Source organism: Mesoplodon mirus (genome assembly GCF_964341445.2).
Source record: "Mesoplodon mirus genome assembly, chromosome: 12".
Lineage (NCBI taxonomy): Eukaryota > Metazoa > Chordata > Mammalia > Artiodactyla > Ziphiidae > Mesoplodon > Mesoplodon mirus.
Window position 1 is genome coordinate 13,374,265 of NC_138988.1, and position 18,935 is coordinate 13,393,199.

The window sequence follows — 18,935 nt, forward strand, 5'->3', positions numbered from 1 at the left end:
ATAGTTTGTCATTTTTGAGAAATGAAAACAAGACCATGGTAAGGAATTTGAGATTTAGTCTAAGTGCAGTAGAAGGCATAAAGTGGCAAAGTAGAATGATCTCATTTACATGTTTAAAAGATTACTCTGGCTATTTTATGATAAATGGTTAAGGAAGATCTAGACAAGATTCACAGAGACCAGGTACAAGTGGATGTTGCAGAAACTGTACATCTTGATTTCAGCAAGGCATTTGGCAAAGATTCTCATTACTCTAAGAGCAAGTAGGAGGTTCAAGTAGAGTATGTATGGGTAAATTTGTAGCTAACTGAACACGAGTAGGTGAAGGATATTGATTTATAAATTTAATCTCATTTTATTGGACATTCTCTACTGGCAGGCTGCCCTGTCCCGGTCAATATTTTGTATCAATTATTTGAATGGACACACGCTTATCACATTTTCTCTGACACTGAAGTAAAAGGATAATCAATGTCAGATTTTAAAAAAAGATTTAAAACAATTTCAACTGCGATGGAACAAAGGGTCACAACTCAGAAGGTGAATTTAATATAAATATTCTGTAAATATAAATATTCTGGATATAAAATTCTGGATTTAGGTAATAAAATAATACAATTGGGTAGCTCTGGATTAATAGCTATTCATGAAAAATCAATCCTCTAATTTTATATGAAAAAAGTTGAAATATGAGACTGGGGGTTTAAAAAAAAGTGAATATCAATGTCAGCCCTATTCATCAAAAGAGAAGCTCACATCGTGGGATACTACTGTTCCCACTGTCCTCTGCAAGGTCAAGGCACATGCATAGAGTTGGGTACATACATTTCTATAGGGTCACAGTTTAATAGATAATTGAATAAAATTGTGTTGTGAAGAAGATGGTTGTGGATTGAGTACATGGAGAAGAAAAGAATTATGCGACAAGGGACATGAACATATTTTCACGTGTCTGAACCTAACCAGAATCATAGAGTAAGCACTGGGAGTGAAGGTGATAGCCCAATTTAGCCCAATTTTAAGGAAGAGATATTGCGCTTGTTTTTGTGCTTTTGAATAACTACAGCAATCACGGGTCAGGATGCTTTGTGATGAAAAGGTGAGCTCTCTATCTTCAGAATTTTTCAAGCTGAATGCTTATCAGCTGACGATTCTGAGGGTGGCAGGATGTTAGGCGCAGGAAGTGGGATAAGCAGGGTGGATTCCGAACTCAGGCACCTCAACCACAAAATGAGTGCTATAGCTTTTACTTTGGCTAAACTCTTCTATTTAAATGACTATCCCTGCATATGAGATTCTATCTTTCCAATATTTTTAGTAGTAGAAATGCCTGGACTTCTACAAAAGGAGAGCCTTAAGAGTTAGTAATTTGTTTTTGAAATGTCATAAATTAGAAAAGCAAAAGGTTGTTAATGCTATGTTAATCCTTTTCTGTTCCTGTTATTGTTACTGTTTTTTAAAAAATTTCCTACGCTGTGAAATCCAAAAATCGATGAAGTACAAGAGTAATTGAATACAGAGATTTCCCTACTCTGAGAGTCTATGATTATTTTCTAAAACGAATCCAACAAAATCTATTTGTTAAAAATATAGATACCACATTTGTGTTAAACCAAAAGAAATAAACACTTTGGTTCTGTAGCACTCAATCAGACATGTCCTCCTATTTTTCTGCTCACCTTAGATTATTTGGAAGACTACTGCAGAAGACATTCACAAAGAAAATAAGCCTGGTATCCCATATATACCTAATACCTAGAAAATTCATTTCTCAACTAATAAAAATGCCACCAAACAGCAATAAGAAATTAAGTACTGAATATCAGGTATATTTGATATTGAGTTTCTGGAGAGGATTTTGTTAATGAGAATATCCTACAGTGTTACTGCCAACAGACTTTGTAATTAGGAAAGCTTCGACATTCATGCACTGCTATATGAGTTGGGATTTTACACGAGGAAACATATAATCATAGGCAAATACATAAACCCTTAAAAATACAGCTGAACATCAATCCTTCAAGGTGTCTATACTCAAATGTGTACTCACTGCTCTTGCCTGTGGATTTTATTTTCAACTTGCTATTTCTAAATTCCACTATCTTTCACATGCTCATGAACTTTCATGAGCTGGTAGTCTTAAAAGATGGCAATTTGTTTTTTAAATGTTCTAAACCAGAAATATAAAAGGTAAAGCTTTGATTGCCTCTACTTTTTGTTTTTTGTAGTTGCTTTTAAAATTTTCCTTTTCCTTCAAATAAGAAAAAGTATTAGAGAATTATAGGATTAAGAGACTACCAAGCTTTTTTCTTTTCCAACTGTGAGCTTTATGGCTAAATCGCTTGTCACATTGACTATTAACTTACTGGCAATTCAACTGCTTGCTTATACATACTCTCTTTAAAATGTGTGTGTGTATATGTGCGTGTAATTTGTTGTACATGTAAACTTATATGTGTATAAATTTGAGTGTATGTGAATTTATGTGTATAGAGCATCATATAACCAAATTATCATACAGTCAAACTATCTCAACCCTTATAAAAGCAGAAGAATACATCTTCCCATTCAGATTTACAGTTTACCCTACAATGAAAGATATTTTGCAAATATGAAAAAAGGGTAAAGAAGATCAACATGACAAAGTAAAATCTGTTTGGTTTTTTAAGATAAGCTGTTTTAAAGGCTGATTGGTACAAGGCACAAAAACTCAAAGTCACATTTGCAGCAGGATATAATTGCTACTTACAAGCAAACTGAAGCTTTGCTTCTCTGCTAACAATTGTTCCAAATGAGTTTGTTGCTCTGCACTGGTACGTTCCAGCGTCTTGGGTTTTATTGGGGTTATTGATCAACAAGCTGCCTTCAACAACACTGTAGTGGAAATCCATACCAATGTCAACATCTGTTCCATTTAACTTCCACCTATAGTATAAAAATGCCAGTAGATAAAGCCTTGTAATATTAATCAATAATTCTGAGTTGTCTAAAATATATAAAAACTATGAATCACATGAAATGTCATCTGTGACTGTTTTTTAACCATGGTAAAAAAATATATATATATTAGAAAAGCTCCACCCAGCAATGGTGTCAACATAGATCCATAGATGTGCTTTAAAAGAGCACGTCCTTTTAAAGTAAACAAGATATTAAACTTTTAACACTTGTTTTTGTGACTACTTACAATGCTACAGACACTTCCCTTTTTTTTTTTGGAAATTTCCCATAGCATCTTGTACAACTTTCTTCAAATAGCACTCCTCAGTAAAAGTCCTTTTTCTGGTTTGCCGTCATTCTTTAAATGGGTCTATACAGATGACAGAATACACCATTTTCCAGTAGATTGCTGAGTATTTGATGAAATTGCAGAGTTGCTTTGATTTGGTCCTTAATATGACTGAAATGGCTGACTACAAAGCAGAGGAATTCCATTGATCTAGAGTTAACTTAGGAACCAAACTAGCCTTCACCAGGGATCACTTTGAAGATATCCTTAGCTACCAGCACTCAAGCATCAATCAACCAGCCCAATAAACTGTAGATCAGGCCATTAGGTAACAGACACAAAGAGGGTTTTCTTGTTTTTCTGTTTGTTTACTTGGATCATCTGTGTATCTGAGTATAGGGCCTGGCCCAATAAATTAGTTTTAGTGGGACTCACACATTTAAACAGAAAAGCTTTAGTAACAAGATCTCCTTTTTTTTTTTTTTTTTAAACAGCCAATAACATTCCAGAGAGACTTTATTTTAACCAAACTGCATTTCAGTAAGTTGTTTTAATATGTACAAACTTTTGAACTAATACAAAACAATGATTATCTTTTTTTCTCTTCCTTCCCCACAATCCTACATAAAGTATCAGGTAATGAATATAGCATAGTCGGAGTATCTGAATTATCAACCGTCTCCTAGTAGCGTTCACACTGGGAGGTCAAAAATAAGGCAACACTAGACCATAAAGGAAACTGATTGGAAGCAATAACAGGCATAAAGAATGAGAAATAGTGATCTTACTTCCTTCAAACGGTAAAAAAACACTATTTAAATGTGTGCGTGAATATACGTACTCATTGTGTTTCCTCTTATAACATTCTGGGGTACTAGGGCTGGTATGCATAACGCAAAAGGATTTAAATGAAAAAAATGAAGGCCAGTTAGTTTCAAGATTTTGGACACTGGGTATCATCAGAAACATATTTAAAGAATGAGTGCTTTCTTTCCACCAAGACGTCTCTTACACTTCAAAGTCAATCTTCAACTACACCTCTTCTAATGAAGTCTTCCTCAATATTCCTAGTCAGGATAAATCAAAGCTTCCCCCAAACTCCTACAGAATTCTCCTTACTTGTTTAGGTAGGAATTCTGCCTTCACCTTAGATAATTTGCCTATACCACTCTCGTAGTCTCCCTTTAGTAACCTAGAACTTGACACTCAGTGTGCTCAATAAAGACTTGTGGTATTTCACTAAATATTTTACTTCTTGGCTGGATATTTTAGCTTTGAGCATACACAATTTAAGAAGCATCCTAGCCCACCACAGCACAGCAGTGTACGTTTGTTCACATCTATGTCTTTGAAAGGTGAAAATATGGAAACATGAGGCGTGGGAAAGGTGGGCCAGATCAGGAAATGGGACATAGCTCTTTATGTGTTTTTTTATTAGAAGATGGGTATTAGAAACTGACATTGTTCTTAAGCTTGACAGTAATTCTCTCTGTGTTCTGACACAGACAAGAAAGTAATAAGCAATAAAAGGAGAACGACTGGGTTACATCCCAGCAGGTCTATATGCTCATGAATCTCCAGGGCTGACTGCCTGCCCTAGACATTTTTTTGAGCCAGCTGGTCACATCTCTGTCATAACTCTCACTTCAAATGAGAGTCGAGCAATTTAATATGACAAGTATAAGAACTCAAAGAGGAAACTGCAATCTAATGTGAGCTGCAGAGAGCGGAATTTAGGAATGGGCTCACGTGAGCCTTTTTAGAAAAGTCTTCGTAGAGATAATGAGTACACTTCTGCAGGTTTGTCTACACTCGTCATCTCAACCAGAATGCTCTGCAGAAATTCCATTAATCTACTTTATTACCCGTTTTTACATACAAATAGCAAAGGAAAACGTAATATTTAGAAAATAAGGTGCTTGTTGTGAAACGCAGTTGAGTCTCCATTACACAGCACTATACCAAGTTTTATTGCGATGCAGTCACTGTTCATTCCAACTGAATGTGGACTGTGTTAAATTCCTTATTCCATACTGAAACAGTCTTGAAAACATTCACAATTCCTGGACAGTCTTGAAAACATTCACAATTCATTTTCAATGTTTGAAGAGTCTTTTAAGAACTGGTAATATAGAGGCGATGTTCATTTGACACAAAGAGATTTTCCCAAGGGCCAGGACATGGGTGAGTCTTGTAAGCTGATTTCTGAATTATTCAGGGAATCACAACCTCATTCTCTCCAGAGAGTGAGGTTGTGCATGACCAAACACTGATACTGTGAAGCTCTGTAAGGTACCATTTTTCAGACCTTGCTGGGAAGCTGTCTATGGGATGTGTTGTAACAAAACCCTCTCTCTTTGTTCACTGTTTCAGCTTGGCACCGAAGAAGGGGCAGGACCTTTCTGACTTGAAATTTGTTGTCTGCAAACCAAGCTGAATACAAACTTCACACCAAAAGTATTTCCACCAAGTACTTGACCATTCTTTCTGTCGGGAAATGGAGGCTGACAGCCATAAGTAATGTCACATGTCCTTCAGGAACTTTAATACAAGTAAAGTGGGCACAAGTCAAAACTTCTTAAGTTTTTCTGGGTCTGGGTCAATCCTTTCAAAACTGAGGGGCAGCAAACAATGAAAAGAGAAGGCTCCGTTCAGGGAATAAACACAAAGAAGAGAGGTCAGTCGGGGCATCTGAGGGAAAACCTAATGGCGAAGATCCCCATGAAGAACTCACCTTGAATTTCTCCTAGGGGTTCCTCCCCTCAAAGTCAGCCTGAAGACTGAAAAAGTTCAGCCAGAAAGATGTTTGAAAATACCTGATCTCTCCATTCTTTCTGTTTTTCTTTCCTTCTACAAAAGGGAGTTTTTAGCTCCCAGGTACCAATCAGCTATTTCATCACAGAGAAACTACCAAAAGTATAAAGGAAAGTGAAGTACAGGGCAACAAACTGCTAGTACATTTGATTAAAAGTTTTCTTCTCAGCTTTTCCTGGCAATCTTTAAAGACATAATAGGTTTCTGTTCCTCTGCTTGTTTTAAATAACAAAGCAAGCCCCTATATCTAGAAACACAATGTTACAAAAGCAATGTTAATTAAAGGTCAGAGTTTGGGGAAAAACAAAGCAGCAACCTGCCAAATCTGCTGCAAAATTTGTTCTCATTTATGGCTAACATCTGAACTTATACTTGGCGATGTACTAAAAACTGGGGCCATTTAACTCATCATTTATGTATGTAGGCACCTTTGCCTCTTGCATTTATTTATTTATTTTACTACGTAAAGCATTTAAAAATGTTTGATTTAGCCTTGAATTCAACATATTATAGGGAGAATAACTACATATTCTGATTTATCCAGGACGTTGCTGGGTTTACACCTGTCCTCCTGGAATAATTATTAACAGTGGCCTTTTGCTCTCAGAAGTGTGCTGGTTTGCATGATAAATTACATGTTCACCCTAATTATATGGTCCATTAGAGAGTTTTTTTTTTTCTTTCTGGAATGTACTTCCTTTTTTTATCCCTATGACAAAAGGTCTTTAGCCCTCCAAATTCACTTAAATATCTCCTTTTCTGTGAAACTTTCTCTGATACCTTCCCTCTCTATCCTGAAGCAGACTTTCTTTCCTCCAGAATGCCCTAGAACTTGGACATGAACAGTGCAGCTGCTTTAATGTAGTGGTTTAAACAGCTTTCCTAGAGGATGTATTTTTCAGAATCCTAATATATACCCTAGTTCAAAGCAGAGATACCATGATGGAATCTTGGTTAGAAACTCCATAATAACTCACCCCAGGTAATTCCTGAGTCAACTCCTTGGACCCTGGCATTCACAGTTTGAAAAACACTGGGGTGGTCTGATGAATAAAGGTATGTTTGATGAATGAATGGGCACACAAACTACTCTAAAACAATTTCCACTACGTTAATACCACCATCCTGTATGGGATGTCCCTTGCCCTCTGCCAATTTGAAAACTATCAATACCTACCTCAGTTCAAATTCCACTTCTGTGCCCCCCGGGCGACTCCAATTTCCTTCTCCCCTAAACTATGACACATGTGCCATATACTCTTTTGGTTTTTACATACTACTACATATTGGTTATTAGCTTAAGGTTTTCATCATTAAATCTGAATAGAGGTAAAATAATATTTATAAGATGTATGTAAATTATATAAAGAATCTCAAGACAATAAATATCTGTGTTTAAGAAAAGGAATATTATTACTCTTGAAGTCTCCTATTTCCATTTTGTTTCCAATCACTTTTATCTCAATGGTTAATTATAATCTTGAATTTTGGCTTTTTCATTCCTTTGAATTTATGATTTTATCATGTATGTTAGTATCCTTAAACAACTACTCCATCTTACCTGCCTTTGAACTTAGTAAATACGGGATTATAAACTTTGCATTCTTCTATGACTTGCTTTGTTTACTCAAAGTTACGTTCCTGTGATCCATCATGTTTTTGTAGCTATAATTCATTCATTTTCACTGTTGCATGGGGTTACCGTGTATGAATATGCCAGGTTATATTTATGTATATTATTTATATTACGTTAAATTTGCTCTTCTAAATTTCTGTCAATTTGGTGGGTTTGAAAGAGTGTGTCGTTTTAGTTTTAATTTGTATATTTTAATATACACTGATAATCTCTTTATATGATTAATGGATATTTGATATTCTTTTCTAAGAAGTGTCTGATCAAGTCTTTTGGAAATGTTTTTATTAGGTTACTTGTTTTTTACTTTTTGATTTGTGGAAATTCTTTAAATAGTTTACATATTAATCCTTTGCAAATAATACTTATTAAACATATCTTCTCCCAGTTGGAAACTTATAATTTTACCCATCCCAGTATATTCTGCTAAACAGAAATTCTTAATTTTAGTGAAGTTAAATATTTTCTTCTATGATTTGTGCTTATTTGTCATTATTGAAAAGTTTTTTCTTCCCTCCAAAGTCATAAATATGTATGCCTATTTCCTTTTAAAAGTTTTGTAAATTTCCCATGTTGGTCTTCTATTCACTTGGATTTGATCTTTGTGTACCCTGTGAGGTAGGGATACAACTTTATTTCATTTTTTTTTAACCACATGGATGATCCACTGTGCAGTATATATATTCTCAATTTATTTCTAATATTATCATGACTTTTAACTTTTCTTTTTTAATCTTCACAATACAGTATTGTTTTTATTATTTTTATTGTTTAGTGCAATTGATTTTTATATGGAAATATTAACCTTTTACCATTTGTGTTACTTATCACTCCTTCTTATATCTAAGACAGTATACCTGGGATCATTTTTATTCTGCTTAAAGTATATCTTTCAGCATTTTCTTTAGTAAGGATCTGCTGGAGTCAAACTTCAGTTTCTGTCTGTCTGAAAACACATTTACTTTCTTCTCCTTTTTAAAAAGTACTTCTGCTATACAAAAATTTGACAGCTAATTTCTCTCAGCATATTGAAGATTCTGTCTTCTGTCTTGATTTTTTTGTTGCTATTGAGAAGTCAGCTGTTGGTTTAATTGTCATCTCTTTGAAGGTTAGCTGTATTACAACTTTGGCCTATTTTTATGATCATGTCTTAAGATTGGTGTTTTGCTGTTTCTCCATGATAATTCTAGACAGGGCTTTATTTTTATTTGCACTGCTTGAAATTCACTGGGCTTACTTAGTCTGTGTCTTTGAATGTTTAATTACCTTCGGGAAATTCTTAGCCTTCTCTTTAAATATTGCCTCTGCCTCATTTTTTTTTTCCTTTCCTTATGGAACTGATTAGATCTGTGTAAACGTTTTCTCTTAATCTCTTTTTTCTCTCTCTCTCTCATATTTGGATAAAGAGGAACACCTCTTTATCCATTTCTGCTGCTTTTAGACGATTTCTTCATATATATCTTGCACTTTACTAATTCTCCTTTCAGCTGCGTCTCATCTGTTATTAAAACCACTTAACACCAAGGTTTGAAACAGGCAATTACTTTTGCTTTTCAGTCCTTTGGGAGGCAAGGTTACTTCTTATTACATTCACGGTAAGAATGTAGCCCTTGGGTCCCAGGTCTATTCTGGAAGGTGTTCTCATGTTAGACTCTCCTTCTGGTTGAGTCTAGGCTTTGTCTTGTGACCCTAGTCCCCTGTGAAACTGCAAAATCCAAAGCTGCAGTTCACATAGTTCTTCAAGGTGAAAACTGCTTTCAGTGTTCACTTTTCTTCCCTGGGTTCAAAACCCACTTACTAAATGTTTCTTTCTTTCCTAGCAGTTTATTGATGCATTTTAAAAAAAGGTATTTTAAAAAAATATGTTGTTAAGTAATGTTAAGGCTTTCAGTGAGATAGTCAATCAGGATATTTAATTCCTGGTACTGCCAGAAACAGAAGCTGGGTACTAAACTTTTCATGAACACGAGCATCTCTTTAGCATCTCAGGATATCCAGTGATGCCGATCTAAAAGCTCTTTATGTAATCAGCACTCCATAAATATTTGTTGTTTAATAATAGAAAGTATATGCATGAGAACACATGCTTTTAAGTCAACAAACCTGATATGAGGTTTTGGATTCCCTTTAACTTCACAACTGAGCTTCACTTTTTTCTCCTCAGAGTCCAAAGGGAACATTACATGACTTGGTTCTTGAATGAAAATTGGGCCATGCAGTGTGTAGTCATCTGAAATAAGAAGAGAAAATGTCCAAAAATGAACATCTTCCAAATAGGGACAATGACAGGAAATAACAACAAAATGAAAATAAAAGAGGTAAACTAACAAAAAAAAAATACACAACAGATTCGTTCCAGCCTCTGGATGAAATTTCCCACTGAAGAATAATCTTTGGAATTATGAAGTGGAGATATGGACTCTCCTATTTCATATTGATGACTTATTTTTACCAACAACTTCCAGACACTGAACGGCTTGGCATTCCCTTTTCTCTCCTCCACTTCTTATTGTTCCACTGGTCTTTAGCCTGGCCTTTTATGCTGCTGTCATCCTGGAAGACTGTCTAATGTCACAAAGTTAGAATGTCTCTGCTCTGTAATGGGATACTGTAGTTGGAAGCAAGCAATGATGATTTCGTAAATACATTAATAAGGAGAAGCAGCAGTGTACTGCTAAAATATGTACAAAACTTTCTTAAATTGGATATGTAGGTAAATAAAGAATAACCTAGAGTTCATGATTCTCAAATTATGTGTGGTAAATTAACAGTTTGTTTTTTTTCAACCTGTTATGGACCCATAGATGGATACTTGTGCAAGTATCACACAGCTGGGACTGACTAAGCACATGAGTTCAGTAAAACCCAGACTGGTCTATACCAAGTTCAAAGAGGTATGAGTTTCTAAATTCTTTCTCTCAGTAACAGAAAGTAAATGCATAAAACTTATTTTGTCATGGAGCAGCAACAAAGCTCAAAGAATGGAATAATCCACAAACTAGATTTGAAGTAGCAGTGTAGAGTACATATGCTTCTATAGTAAACACATAATAAATATTGGTCAAAAGGCACCTGACCACCCATACCATGAAGGTGGTTTTCATTCTTTACAGTCTAGTCCCTTTTTTCCTAGAAGGCTTTTCTAGACCCTCAGGTCTTCCTTTAACCACATGATTCACAAATTATATCCATATTTCTCTGTGGACACATCTTTTTCTACTAAATGCATTTGTACCTTTCTTTCCCCTTCTTTGGACTGTAAGCTCGAGAGCATGACTGTATCTTACCCATTTTTGCATGTCTTGTAGTACTAACTACAGTAGCTTATACATCAAAGATGGTCAATAAGGATTTTTTCTATCTGAGGTATTTTTTCACTTTTTAATGTATTCAGTCAGCTGATTTAGGCACTGCCTAACAAATTTTGAGACAGAGGGCCAGGGTCTATGATGTAAAGTGATACTGAGTAGCGCCCTGGAGCTGACAATCCATTTTCCCCTTATATGTGATTATTTTGATGGCTGTGAATTTTAACTGCTATCCTGGAAAACCTTCATAACCAGCTTTCTGTTGATAGGTGATAGGATGAGACTGAACTCATTCAGGTGAATCAGGACTGAGGAAAAAGAAGAAAGCCGATTTGGGGATCTAGGTGAAACATGGTAAAGTCATTTCTTTTAAGGTTTTTAATCCGGGCTTTAAAAACTCCGCATGTTGAGGTTGGGATAGAAGAAAAATTAAGGACACAAGAAAATCAAACAGAATTTTAGAGGAATGGGGACAGCCAATGACCTTGTTGAGAGAATAAGCAGGATATGGGTTCAGAAAGACTAGGAACTGAGGTTCAATGCCTTGTGTCAGCTACTAACTCCATGACCTATGGAGAACCACCTAGTCTCTCTATGCCCCAATTTTCTCATCTATAAAATAACAGCGTTGGACTCACTCAGTGGTTCTACATTGGTTACGGGTGAAGAAGAAGCCATGAAAACTTTCCCATAAACGCACATGCACATACACATGATATTTGCATTCAAAGATGTCATGAATTATATTACCACCACCACCCTCTCTCCTCAGTCCATGTATACAATCTCAGGCTAATGAGAGAGTTAAACAAAGAAAACAGTATTTACCAAAGAACACAGAATAAAAGCACGGAGTAAAAGTACACAAAAGTATTTTTTTTTAAACACTGGTCGTTTAAAGCTAGATATTTCAAAACCTGCGTATTTACATTTCAGATTTTCAATGACAGTTATTTTCAAAACAAATTTAGATACTGGTCAACAGTTAGCTCAATTCAATCTTGAAGAATTAGGTGAATTTTTAGCATATTTAGTTAAGTGACAAACAATACTCATCAAGATCACTAACACAGCAGCAAGTTTGGTAGATTTTTCTTTAAGAGAGAAATATATTTCTATTGTTGTCTCAATTCCAAAATTATGTGTGTATATATATATATAATATCAATCATTGCAGTTCATTGGTGTTCCCTGATTTGAATTTCATACAGAAATACACAGTCTGTTACTAGTAATTCCAAATAAGAATAAAACATAATAATGATTATCCAGGATGCAGCTGAGAGACTTTGGATTAACATCTGTACTATTTCTCAATGTATCCATGCCATATTTAAATAACAAAAAGGATATTTTTTCTGTGTATTTTGTAACAAGAATTGATAATAATGATGCTTTGCATTTGCTATAAATGACACATTTCATCTGAAGTTTTTATTTTCTCTTGGTTAACCAAGCTCACTGCCTAGAAATTAACATTAGCATAAAGGGACCAGCATTTCAATTCTCATCTAAGGAAATCCACAGCCTTTCAAGCATGAACTATTTGGTTTCACAAAGATGGAGGGAGAGATTTTAGAAAGTTGCTATCCAGGTGTAGAAAACAGATATCCTAACTTTAATACCTTTAAGACCAGAGTTACCAATATTTTAAGAAAAATGAGTTAAAGAGTTGCTTTATTTCCTCCAAACCTTGAGGTGCCTGGGTTAAACAGACCTGAGACTGACATTCTCAAATGCAACATGGAGCAAGGCACCACTAAGTTTGTTCTATCCGTGTGTAGGAGCCACAAAGTGACTTTCAAGTGGAAAGTATACACAAAACACTTTGCATTTGCTATTTTCAAAGCTGAGAAGATTAACTTCACCCTTTCCTTTATCACAGTAAGTTGTCCTATGCAACTAGTGGAGTGGCCGTGATTTTTCAGCCTGTGAGGTAAAGGAGCATCTCAGAAAGCAACAGAGGAAAGGATTAATAAGCCAATACACCTCAGTGTTGGTCTGTGGACCACCTGCATTGTAATTACGGCATGCTTATTTTTTTAAACCCCAGTCCAGACTGACTAAACCAGAAAAATCTGGGGTCCATGAATCTGCCTTTTAACCTGGTTCTCTGAGGGATTCTTTTGTACACTGAAATTTGAGAAGTACTAACACAGACCCTTCTGATCCGAGCTCTCCATTTCCTAAGAGCAGAACACCAACCAACACTGGCTTTAGACCCACCCTTAGCCTTTCTCTCTTAAGCAAAGTTTAACCAACAAATTCTTGTTTGAAAACATTTACAGAAGGAATTTTAGCACATGTTTGGACTAATAGTTGAGAGATAAGAAGCCAGGAACAGAAAACTATAAAACTGACCCACACAAAGAAAATGGATGGACTTGTCAAACTCTGGGACTAAAGCTGTATAAAATAACCCTTAGAACAATCATAGTTCAACTCAAGAAGCTAATTGTGAGAACCCCCAGGGCTGCACCCCATTGAAGAGGTATCCTCAGGGAAACCCACTAGTCCACTTCCCTGTAGTAAAATCTTATCTTCACTTGATACACACAACATTCCTGCTATAACCACCCTTTATTTATATGTAATGAATCTCATCTTCTTTAAATGACAGGCTGTTCAGATTGATGTTTTTACTTTGGGATTACCAATAGGGTGAAAAGTCATGGTGGTGCTCCCCTGCCTTGGAGAAGTTAGTGGAATGGGCTCACATTGTTTTTAGGGATCTCTCAGGAAAGGAGAAGGCAAGGATCTTTCATGCTTCCGGGAAGTCTCAAAAATCATGGTTAAGAAGAAGGATGGGGGAAGCAGCCAGGTAGTCAGAAACGCAGATATAATCTCATAGATTCCAGACCACTGATCTCAGCCCCAGCTTGGGGGATTTAGTGCAAATGCCGATACTGGTACATCCTGACTTTCTGGGTTCTCCCCTCCTTGACATCTAACTGCCAATCGGTCGCTAGGTTACCTCTAGCCCCACCACCCATGATCCCTAAACTCTATCCCACAGAAACTCTCCAATTTTTATTCAGGGATAAGCTTAAAAGAGAAGAGAGAAGATCTATGTTAAAGAAACCCTGCTTTCATGCTTCAATGAAGAGTGGGGAATGTTTGGATCTTCAGAAAAGAGTAGAGATTTCATGACCAGAAACTTATTTAGGTTAAAGATCAGACTACTCTAAACCTTTCTCCCCTTTTGCTCAAATATTGATTCAAATAAATTTAATTTAAATATTAAATTTAAAAGTTAAATTAAATAACTTTTAATTTAAATTTTTAAAGTTACTGAAAAACACTGCTCTCAACCAGCAATTCTCAAACTCCTTTTCCCATCTGATTCTTCTCTTTTTAGAATCTATTCTGGGGAGAGATAAAACCAATGTTTGTCAGCCAACTTCTTCCTGTATCCTCCTGCAAGCAGCCCAGAAATAAAATGTAGTGCCAGGGCTACTCTTCAAAATTTTAGATTATTGAAAGAGATGCAGAGAATCACAGAATTTTAGATTAGAAAAGATTATTTATTCCTAAATGTATTTTCCCAGATCACAGACTAAAACTGTACTGCATCTGTAATAGAAAGAAAAATGATTTTCACCTAAGAATAAAATAATACTCTAAGAAAAACAGTAATAAAAACACATTCTACCACTAGATGTGAGTGAAATCACGGATGTCCCAAAGCTGCAGATAGAATAAGTGATAGCTAGATATCACATTCTATCTGCAGCTTTGGGACATCATTGATTTCACCCTCTATTTTATTCTTTGAATTAATTTGGCCCATTTCTGCATGTCCCCAAAGTTCTGTCCCAGGCAAGCAGGATGCTGCTCAGTTAGGCTACCAGAAGCCAGACTGGGCTAAGGAATTAGAATGGATAGGGCCAGCATGAACTTTTCTGTGACTGACCAGAGAAATAAGACTGAATCTAGGTGATAGTAGACTCAGGGAAGCAAGACAGAGGCCTGAGTATCAGGTCCCAGGGAATAAGAGTAGAGCAAACTCTGGATTCCAAGTGAAAGGTCAGCAAAAGATAACATGCATAAAGGAGCAAGTGAGAGGGGAGGTAGAGCTTAGAAAAAGCCACTGCTGCTAAATATAGATTTTTTTTTTAAACAGGGATCTGTGAACAGTCCTAAAAGGTAACTGAGATGGGAAGGAAAGTCATTAAGCGGCTGAGCCATATTAGACAGCAGGGATGAATTCAGGGTAAATATTTCATAGAAGATAACTTAATAAAAAAAAATAGTCAAGCTATCTCCAAAATAATTATTCTTCAAAGCGTGGTCTAGTAACCTCATGCACCAATACCCCCTTACCTGGGGGTGCTTGATAAAAGGCAGATTTCTGAGCTCCTGCCAGACCGACCCAGCACCTCTGTTCATTACTGTGCATTCTGCAGCTGGAAAACTGGTACTTTCAATTACGAATTGAGCATAGATAACTTTCAGCCCTAGACCAATTAAGGACACCAATGAAGAAAAACAACCCTGCAGAGTTTTGTTCTGTGTGCTAGACTACTCCGTAGCTACCATGTGGGATGGGGTAAAAGGTCGTGTTTTGCAAGCACAGCCCTTTGGTCAATGTGCTTCTCTTCCGCTGGAAATATTTTTCATCTGTTGCAAACTCAGTGACACAACTCTGTTGGGAAAGGACAAAAATGCAGTACTATGATTTCATCCTAGAAAACTAAAAATACCAGATTCAATTCTACTTGTAATTGCTGTGGAGTTCCCAGGCGTCACACCTGAGGGTTGTTTAGGCCCTTCATCCTCATGGCAGGTTGAAAGTACTGCCATAGCAGCCAAGAATCTAGGACTATGATATACAGTCAATTTTCCTACAACATCAAATAGGTTGTTTGATTAAACACCTGGTCTTCGGCAGAAATGGCAACGATCTCATTTCGGGAAGCCAACTCTAGGAGACCTAATGCAGAACAACAAGGGCTTGAAATATAAGCTCAGAACATGAGCCCATGGGTTTAGATGAGAGTTTTATCTGGAGGGCAGGTGGACTGTTGCATTCGGCACACACAGAAGCATCCTGACACGAACCACAAAGGCTTTGCTGTGTTGTGTCTTTTACTCTGCATCCTGCAGAGCCCTTGATCAATCCACAGAGTAAATGCTGTGTGTGTTTGTGCGTGTGTGTGTGTTCACGGGTGTGTGAGTGTGTCTGTGTGTGTAATCAGGGAGAACAACGCTGCCTTATTGGATTGCAGAGCAAAGCCATGCCACGGGGGACAAGGAACGGGTAGTCCCGCTAAGCTGGTTTGTTGGGTGTGCTCCAGTGTCATGGTCATATTTCGCTTTTTCAAGGGGGAAGCCCAATGGGGAGAACCAAATGTTCCAAGAAGGGCACACACAGGGCCCACTGTATCTAGCTGGCTGTGAGCCTTCTCCTCCAGCTTTTCTAATGATCATGGAAATTCATTTTGGATAAAAAACTAAGGTCAGCAGCATCTCCGTGGATCCAAATTACTCACAAAACGTATGGGCAATAACCTAAGGAAATTCAGAAACAAATGAAATACTGTAACAGTGATTTTCCCGAGTGTAAGAATTCCTTTAAAATTGAATAAAATTGAATCCACTGATCATAGAAATGACTGGACAGCTGTCAAACGATCATTACAAATACGATTTACTGTTGTTCGTCCTTATAAAATAAATAGCAGGGGATGTTCGAAGGCCCCACACAAGGGCTTATGTGTGAAATTAGCCTACACACAGCATTTTTATTGAATAATTATTCCATTTGGTTCTATCTGGTTGTTCAGTTGAATGGAGCAGAGGCAAAACAGATACTAGAGGAGACAGACATTCCTACTTAAAGGATAACACATTTTTTTGGTCCGTTCTTGCTTCCACCTTCCTTATTTATTTTTTTTAAAGACATCTTTATTTTATTTTTTTTGGCTGCGTTGGGTCTTCACTGCTGCGCATGGGCTTTCTCTAGTTGTGGCCAGCGGGGGCTACCCTTCGTTGTGGAGCGCGGGCTTCCCATTGTGGTGGCTTGTCTTGTTGCAGAGCACGGGCTCTAGGCACATGGGCTTCAGTAGTTGTGGCATGTGGGCTCCGTAGTTGTGGCTCACGGGCTCTAGAGTGCAGGCTTAGTAGTTGTGGCACACGGGCTTAGCTGCTCCGCAGCATGTGGGATCTTCCTGGACCAGGGCTCGAACCCATGTCCCCTGCATTGGCAGGCGGATTCTTAACCACTGCGCCACCAGGGAATCCCCCACCTTCCTTATTTTAACTTCCTCAAATGAGCATTTTAAACAGCAAGCAACAGAGAAGTCTACTGACAGATGGTATATGTTTTGAAGGCAGAAAGTGAAAGAAAATCCAAACGAGAGGTGAACTCTTCTACTCTTTCTTTGTCCTCTGGTTAACAAAATGATGCCACTGCTATCACACATCATGTCACACATAATGAAGACCTAGTCGTACGTAATGCCAGAGCTTAGAAATGATGGGATGTGGGAAAGCATGAGGAGATAAAAGTGGTCTCTGCTTAGAGAAATTCTATGTTGCTGGAGGAATGGTCTGTAGGAGTGGAAAAGAACAGCAAGGGGAGCTGTGTCAACACATCCTACTCTGACCCTGACCTCAAACTCTGACCCATTTCAGGGGCAATGGATTCATTACTCCTTAAAAAAAAAAAACAAAACTGGGAATTTGGGGTTGGTACATACAAACTATTACGTTTAGAATGGATAAGCAACAAGGTCCTACGGTATAGCATAGGGCACTATATCCAATCTCCTGGGATAAACCGTAATGGAAAAGAATATTAAAAAAAGGAACATATATATGTGTAAAAGTGAGTCACTGCTGTACAGGAGAGATGGGCACAGCATTGTAAATCAACTACACTTCAATTAAAAAAAAAGTAATTGGGTGATTTTGATGTCAAGCCTCAGGTATGAAAAGAAAGATGACTTTTCAACAAATGCAAATATTGTGCAGCTCAACTGGAGGCAAAAACTGACCTGAGCTGATGTGAGGCTATATATAGCTTAGCATGAATATTCATATTTTTTGGCTACAGAATTATAAATGTGTTTGATTATGGAGTGCTGACCCAGACTCAGCTGGGGATGTTACATAATACTGGGCATGTTTTGTGCACCATATTTCTTTTCTAAAATCAGAAGGATTCTTAATTATCAAACATTTTGACCCAGTTTCTGATCAGCATTCTCAGGCCTATATACTATAGTCATTTCCAATGTGACATATAGAGGACATACAGCGTGTAAAGAAGATACCATCCTGCACTCATGGCAACCACCCTGCCCTCATGGAGTGTTTATTCTAGAAGGACTGACAGACAATCAGAAAAGTAGAGCTAGCTTTATATTTTTAATTAATAGACTTTATTTTTAGAACAAATTGAACAGAAAGTACATGTTCTCATATATCCTTTCTCCCCTGCTCACAGCTTCTCCTATTATTAACATCTGAGAGGGAGGTGCAAGAGGGAGGGGATATATGTATACATATAGCTGATTCACTTTGTTATACAGCAGAAACTAACACACCATTGTAAAGCAATTATACTCCAATAAAGATGTTTAAAAAAACCTTGCTTTAGTGTGGCACATGTGTTGTAACAAATGAGCCAACTGATACATTATTATTAACTAAAGTTGATAGTGTACAATAGGGTCCACTCTTTGTGTTGTATAATTCTATGGATTTTGGCAAAGGTATCGACCTAAGATGTATGCACTATTACTCTATCACACAGTTTATTGTCCTAAAAACCTCTGTGCTCCACTATAGCTAATTCTTTAATTTATATTCAAATATATTACTACTGACTCATGAGAACAAATAAGAGTATAAAACACATATGTATATAACTGATTGGTTTTGGCTAAAGAAGTCTAAATATCTGGGTCACTAATTCACTTGCTATTGCCTCCCTAGTGACATGAGT

General features: G+C 36.9%; 1 protein-coding gene across 7 annotated transcripts in view; it reads right to left on the reverse strand.

The window, feature by feature from the left end:
* The window catches only part of CNTN4 (contactin 4), a 547,079-nt gene that overhangs the window by 309,601 nt on the left and 218,543 nt on the right, over positions 1-18,935 (reverse strand). For all 7 annotated transcript variants that reach the window (XM_082637407.1, XM_082637404.1, XM_082637405.1 and 4 more), the window contains 2 exons: positions 9,780-9,906; positions 2,750-2,925 (listed from right to left, as the gene is read on the reverse strand). In XM_082637407.1, the coding sequence (XP_082493533.1) occupies positions 2,750-2,925; positions 9,780-9,906 (303 nt within the window). The remainder of the gene's footprint in view (positions 1-2,749; positions 2,926-9,779; positions 9,907-18,935) is intronic.